General features: G+C 40.4%; 2 protein-coding genes across 2 annotated transcripts; both read right to left on the bottom strand.

Moving 5' to 3' along the window:
- Positions 1-351: 351 nt before the first annotated feature.
- Positions 352-2,216, bottom strand: LOC123320197 (glutathione S-transferase 1-like). The gene is made up of 3 exons (XM_044907400.1): positions 1,895-2,216; positions 1,064-1,267; positions 352-724 (listed from the first exon to the last, which is right to left on the bottom strand). The coding sequence occupies exons 1-3, from the start codon at positions 2,027-2,029 to the stop codon at positions 419-421; spliced, it is 645 nt and encodes a 214-aa protein (XP_044763335.1). The 5' UTR covers positions 2,030-2,216; the 3' UTR covers positions 352-418.
- A 2,339-nt stretch (positions 2,217-4,555) lies between these two features.
- On the bottom strand, positions 4,556-6,773 carry LOC123321118 (zinc finger protein 711-like). Its single transcript, XM_044908621.1, has 2 exons — positions 6,254-6,773; positions 4,556-5,660 (listed from the first exon to the last, which is right to left on the bottom strand). The coding sequence occupies exons 1-2, from the start codon at positions 6,379-6,381 to the stop codon at positions 4,556-4,558; spliced, it is 1,233 nt and encodes a 410-aa protein (XP_044764556.1). The 5' UTR covers positions 6,382-6,773.
- Positions 6,774-6,871: the final 98 nt, after the last annotated feature.

Here is a 6,871-nt window from a genome sequence, read left to right as displayed (position 1 = left end):
ATTGAGAGCCCACTTTTTGATCACAACAAATTCATTATAAGTCTAAACCTTTTTAATACTTGTTTAGTGTTGATATCTGGGATTTTAAACATCAAGATTAGTTGACATTCTCAATCCGAAAAAATCTAGATTTAACTTCAGTAGATTAAAACTCATCTAGTGATTTATTGCCAATAAAAAACTGGTTTTGACTAGTTATCTAGCTAGAGCGACTTCCATTCTCTCCTTTAATCAACTTCAAATGTTTTAGACTCCAATTCAAGCTTGAAAAACTAGATTTCCCTCTTCCCTCCTTTAGTTCTGGACCAGCCTCGAGTTGGAGATCAAAAGGAACACCAAAGAAAGGCAAAATTCAATCTAAACACTTTACTTCATCCAATGAAAAACGGTGTGCGCATGATAATCAAGAAAAACGTTTTTATGCAGATGCAGCGTCGATCAAATCCTTGAGCTCAGCCAAACCCTTAGAGTTGCACTCCTCGAAATAGGTGAGCTCCTTTCCACTCTTCAGCCAACTTGATAGGTTGGGGAATCTGTCCTCTTCCACGGGTATCACGAGTTCTATGGATGCGACAGTTGACAGTATGCTCAGATCTGCCACTGTCATTTCCTCCCCGGCGACATATGGCGTTTTCTCCAGGTAGTTCTCGATGTAACCGAAAGCTTCTATGATCTTATCGCGGTCGTCGTCACTTATATCCCCTATCCCTTGGAACAGTGGAGCCTAGAATAGGTAAAACTCTCAAATGGGTCAGCTAGGAACGTCTACAGATGAAACCAAGAGTCAGAAGTACTGACGTCATAAGTTACTCCCAATTGAGGAGTTGGACATTTGAACTATCGGACTATTGACAATCAGAACTAACGGGTTTTTGAACTAAAGATCTTTTGATCTACAAATCTTAAGAACTAACTGAAAATAAAGAAGGAAAGACAAAATTTGTATTGCCACAGATGACCAGTAAAACTGGAAAGGAAGGTTATAATTTCGATAATAAATTTATCTTTCTGTGTTTAATAGATGGACTTCTATTTCGTTCTTATTCTGTTATGTTGTACTCACAATGGCTGTAGTAGATCTCTGAAAGAGGACTCCAGATTCGAAATGCATTCTTTGGTTTATAATGGCAGTTTTCTGAAGGTCATCCTTGGGGTAGAGGGACTCTTTATCGCTATATTTTCCCACAAGGTATGGCATGATTGCATGGCTTTCCCATAGGACGAAGTCATCGTCAACCAGAATGGGAACTGTATGCTCAGGATTCAACTGAAAAAATCATGGAAAGCTTGATTATGAAGTCATAAACTTGAACTGGAAGAATGCAAGATGACTCTATTCTTCTTGGTCAAACCAAATGTCATCTGATATGGAAACTTCTGACCAAAATAGGTGTACGAGCTTTTATTGTACACCAATCAATTTTCAGTACAATCGATACGTGTAGAGAAAAAATGACCTTCACCTGTGTGACCATACAAGCTTAACGCAGTCATTTGATAAATGAAACTCCCTTTGTTGCGTTAGTTTCACGAGTGTAGTTGATTGTTAGGATGAAGACTATTGATTTCACTAAGAATTCATTCAACTCTTCGATTTTTTCTCAAGTTGCAAGAAGACTGGATCTCACCCTCAATTTTGGTGGTTTCTAGGAATTTTCGAATGAATTTTGGTTCAGATTGAAGAAGGGGGGATATTATTCACTCAGAACAAACAGGGGTTTTGCCATATCTCCTACTCTTTAATGAATTAACATCTTTCACCAAAATGAGACAGTTTCAAGGGTAAACCTTCGAATCACCATAGAAATATATGTTTACGAACGCCACCCTTGAAAAAATCGATCAAAAGCAGATATTCCTACAGAGAAACAAACACAAGCATTATGGTTCTTACCTCTAGCATCTCCGGGGTCTTCAGCTGATTCCTATCCACTTCCTCAATCTCCACCTCTAGCTCGATCTCCTTGGCCAGCATCATCACAGCCCTGCATGGGGGGCTGGCAGGCATGACATAGAGTTTCGGAGCCATTTGGGAGCGGTTTCGGATGGGAATGTTGCTGACAACTCGGCTGGCTTGATACTAAGACACGTATGGCGATGGAACTGGGTCGATCGATAGATTTTTATAATTTAGGGAAGGTGGAGAGTTTACGTGATCGCCAGGTATTTGAGGGTAACCGACGGGGTGGTGGTTGTTATTTCGAACGAGAGAATGGTATCGAAAAGTTATGACCTTGCGGTGTGTAGCTCATAAGGTGATTATTGCGTGTAACGCTGGAAGGGCGACGCGTATACTAAGTGACGCAGAAAACAGCGTATACCCAGTATTAATGAATTTTGTCTTAGGGTTATTATGACTTTAGCCTTGCGGCTTTCACACTCCTCTCCAGAGGAAAATTCATTTATTCCAGATATCTCAGATATCAAAAGGATTAAGCTCTGTTGGAACCCTTTCCAGGTTTTCGAGCTCGTGGTGGTGGTCAGGTAAGGGTCGCTCCTCGGCTCCCTGCTGTCGGTTGGATTCCTGCTCCTTCTGTCTCAGGAAACAACCTTCCGGGAGTCAACCAGTAGTTCGACGCAGATATGTCGACGTAATCATGGTTGACCTCGTTCTGGTGCCTTCCATGCAAAGGTTTGCCAATCAGTTTCTGCATTTTACTTTCTGCAGAGTGTTCGACGGTTTCCAAGTGGTCCTGCTGTAGCTTCAATGGTGTAGAACTATCAGCAACACACACTACTCGATGGAGTTCTGACAAAGCAGCCTTGCTCAGGAAATACATAATACATAATATTTTCGAAGTCCTGCAATTTCCTGAGACATACGGTTGGACAAATCAACAATTCCTCAACCCATAAGATGTCGTGGCAGCTCTGTCCGTTCTATTGAGCTTTTGGGGTGATGTTTATTGTGTTTAGTCAGCATTGTCTTTATTTTTCTCTGTAAAGCTGCTGAATTGGGGGTCGTCAAAGAGATGATACCGAATGAATAACTAAGCGCCGAGCAAGCGTAGGTGTTAATCGCTTTTATCAGATTCTTGCTGTTAAGGCCAGTTCTCATTATCCTTCTCAATCTTCGGGTAAATTCCTCCGTTAATTCTTTCTTCATCTGGCTCTGATTGATTTTTCTTGCCTGTTTTATGCCTAGATACTTGTATGTGCCAATATGCCTCCTTCCTTTAATGCTTGAATTTCTGCACCATTCTTGAGTTTGAACGTACCATCTTCTATTTTCCCTCTCGTTATGTTCAGCAGTCGGTTATTATTATTATTATTATTCTTATTTGAATCGGGGTTGTTGTGGCTTGGTTAGCCTTTCGGGAACTGCGACCATGTAGATCTTTTGTTCTCCATCCTACTCATTCATAAGAACCCAAGGAGGTCGTCAATGGTGTTGATAAAGCCGACAACATCCTTAGGGGCTTTGACCGTTACCTCGTGAGTATCCAGGACCGGTTTCCCCATATGAATGGTTCTTAGGCCAGCCAGCTCTGGACATTGGCATACCATGTGTTCAGCTGTTTCTGCTTCTGATCCACTGAGCCTGCAAATTTCATCTGCTGACTTCCCCATACGGTACAAGTGATACTTGTACAGACAGTGGCCTGTCAGCAGTCCCACCATCACCCGAAACTCAGCTCGTGACAGCTTCAGCAGTTTTCTGGTGTAGGTCGGTGAAATCATCACGAATTTCTTTGACTGAGTGAGTCCAGGAGTGTTTCTCCAGAGGGTTTTTCTGTTGTTCAACTCCCATTGTTGGACAGCTGCCTCATAGTGGTATTTTCCAAGCCCACAAAAAGGCTCAGGTCCAGCAGGTGTCAACCTTGATGCTCTCATCGCAAGTTCATAGGCTTTTTCATTTCCTTCAACACCACAATGCCCTGGTACCCATAGTAGAGTCACTTTATTGCCTCTGGCCAGTTGCTTTATGGTATTATGGCACTCCCATATCAGCAGAGATCCCTGGTAATGTGATTCCAGGGATCTCAGCTTGGCCTGGCTGTCCGATGTAGATATGCGCCCCTTTGAGGTTTGTTTTAGTGTCTTAGGATTAGTTATAGTCATAATTTAGTAAAGAAGTTATATTCCACTGTAACCTTTAGGTATATTGTGCCTTTCATCAGAGCTGAATATATACAGCACGTCCTTCAGTTACAGAGCTTCAATGAACTCCAGTATCTGAGAGCACTTCAAGGAGGTCAAGTCCTCTCTCGTCCAAGACGCTCTTCGGCAGGCTTGCAATGGCAAGGCATTCTGTAACCATTCTGTAAAGCAGTATGTTGCCATTCCCTTCATATACTTTCACATGTACCCAAATTATCTTGAATTTTTGATGAGTGTAATTGAAAATACGTCATAAACTGGAATACTGCTACTTCTCTAGGCTGGGTCTTTCCTTCTATAGAAAAATACTTCTAAAATTAACTATTGAAATGATTCCAAAAGAGCAACAGAAATTCAAAACTGTTTATTCACATCCTCATCACATACTGTTTTCGCATATAGCATCACAAAAGACTTAACTAACATGAAATAAAAAAAAACTATTACCAGAAAACTATTCACGTTTTTTCTTAACGTAATGTTTACTTTTAAAGTGCGCCCTCAAAACTTTCTTATGATTCGAGCTGTATTCACAAACGCTGCATTTATGCCTTCTCAAATTCAAGTGTACAGTGTTGATGTGAGTCTTGAGGGTGCTTCTGTGATTAGAGGTGTATTCGCACAGGTGACACTTGTGATTCCTCAGGTTCAAATGCACCCCGATTATGTGCTTCCTCAAACTGGCCCTATCGTTGGTGTTGAAATCGCAAAAACGGCATTCATGGACGCGTTGAATAGGTTTCTTCTTCTTCCTCATGTTCAAATGTACGAAAAAGATGTGCCGTTCCACGTTGCTCTCTCTGTTCGAACTGTAGTCGCATAAATGGCATCTGTAACATTTCGATAACCCTTGGGGATCGTCGGGAAGGGTAGTTGTTTCCAGCTTGCATTCACGTGGATGGTTTGGATCGTACAGTTCAATATTTTCCATTTCGTCTCCCACTAGTTCTTCGTAATAGTAGGAATGGACTGTTTCTAAGTGCTTCTTCAGTCCGTACTTACGATTTGATCTGAATTTACACAGGAGGCACTTGTGGATCCTCAGGTTCAAGTGGACGTTATCCACGTGTCTCTTCAGGTCGTACTTGCGCGTTGAGCTGAAATCGCACAAGTGACACTTGTGATTGCGCAGGTTCAGGTGGATACCATCGATGTGCCTGTCCAAGCTGCTCTTGTACAACGTTTCGTAGCCGCAGAAATAGCACTTGCGCATCTTGAAATTCGGATGCGCTTGCGTCATGTGCTCCTTGACCTTCGACCGACTCTTGAATCTCACCCTAGGGATGTCGGACAGATTCACGAAAGGTTTTTTGGAGGCATAACGGAAGGCTGAGTATTCGCATAGGTGACAGCACAGAAGAGATCTCTTTTTTGGCTTTTGAGAGACCCCCTGTTGCTTCTCTTTTGACCCAATTGTCTCGAACTGGTCCCCGATCGATATGAAAATGATGGGAATTGGTTTTTCTTCGGTTTTCGATGACTTATCGAGTAGATCTTCGTTGCTTCTAGGAATGGCGTCGTTTATTTTGTGATCTAAGGGATTTAGATCTCCGAATACCCTGGAAATTGATACAATAATCAATGTTCAATGTTACGTTTCCAAATTATCCTTGACCGGCACAAGTTTGGGTTCTTAACAGTGGCAGATTAGAGCATAGTTAAATGTAAAAGTGGAAGCTTTCCTGAGGAGGTCCGTAAACAAGATAGAAACAGTGGTCAGAACTCAAACGAAGCATCCACAACATCTGGTGAGTTCTCCATCCTCTGGACACCCTGAATCGTTGGATGAACTGACATCTTAGCAGTAAGAACCTTCTTAATAGTTAACATAGGGTATATCGCATAGAAAAAGATTTATTTTTCGGTCAGAGTAAAACCGTTTTTCTAATATTTTTCTCATCTTGTCGATTCGTTTAGAAATTTAAGTTCGTTTTGAGCTAGAAGTTTGAGAGAATAAGCACCTTAATCCATATAGAGGGGTAGGTTCAATTCAAAATTCGTTGATGATAGAGAAAATCTGAAAATCACATTTTCAGAAAGCTGTCATCTCAAACAAGCCATTAAAATCAAAGCTCTATCTGTCTTCGATCGAATGAAAAATTTCTTCAATTCGTTGAATATATAGACGGATAAAACAATCAAATCTACTCACTGATGGGTGAAGTTTATTTCTTCAATACATATTTCCTTCTTTGTGTCCTCGACCTTTTCAATGATGTCCATATCTAATATCTCTTTAACATTCTTCACTCCATCGTTTTTAGAATTGAACAATTCCATATTTTTGGTACAAAACTCTGCCTTCACTAAGTTTTATAATAATTTTTCGGAAGCTCAGGATATTCAATTGACACTGACGTTTGTTTTTTTCATAATTCGTGAAAACATACCGGCATTGAGGCTGCTTTTTGATCGTTGATGTACGTGTTTCCTAGCAGCGGATTACGAAAATTTTCGATCTAGATATTAGAAATTGGAATCAATGCATAATGTTTTGAAATTCAAGATATCCTTTGAATTTCAGTTGTAGGCAAACAATATCCAAGTTTCATTATCCTTTTTTTTCGAAACTTCTTGAGTTTTTCGTAGAATATGATAAAGAAAATCCGAAATAAGTTTCTAGAAAACCGCAAGCACTTTTCTAAAATAACCTTAATGAATATTTAATTATTTATTTCTGGATTCTTTATGATGAATATAGATTATCCTTATCCACTCAGAATCTTAAGATCCCAACTTATAAGTCAGGATTCAAAAAAGTTCATGTAAT

This window comes from Coccinella septempunctata, chromosome 9, assembly GCF_907165205.1.
Source record: "Coccinella septempunctata chromosome 9, icCocSept1.1, whole genome shotgun sequence".
In the NCBI taxonomy this organism is placed as follows: domain Eukaryota; kingdom Metazoa; phylum Arthropoda; class Insecta; order Coleoptera; family Coccinellidae; genus Coccinella; species Coccinella septempunctata.
The sequence above is the reverse complement of the archived record's forward strand: the minus strand, read 5'-3'. Positions and strand labels throughout refer to the sequence as shown.

Bases quoted from the DNA above. Each gene is read 5' to 3' on its own strand.
- LOC123321118 (XM_044908621.1), bottom strand. From the start codon at position 6,381: ATGGAATTGTTCAATTCTAAAAACGATGGAGTGAAGAATGTTAAAGAG. The intron at 5,661-6,253 runs GTGAGTAGATTT...ATCAATTTCCAG, and splicing joins GAAATAAACTTCACCCATCA to GGTATTCGGAGATCTAAATC.
- LOC123320197 (XM_044907400.1), bottom strand. From the start codon at position 2,029: ATGGCTCCGAAACTCTATGTCATGCCTGCCAGCCCCCCATGCAGGGCT. The intron at 1,268-1,894 runs GTAAGAACCATA...TGATTTTTTCAG, and splicing joins AGACCCCGGAGATGCTAGAG to TTGAATCCTGAGCATACAGT. The intron at 725-1,063 runs GTGAGTACAACA...TACCTATTCTAG, and splicing joins AGAGATCTACTACAGCCATT to GCTCCACTGTTCCAAGGGAT.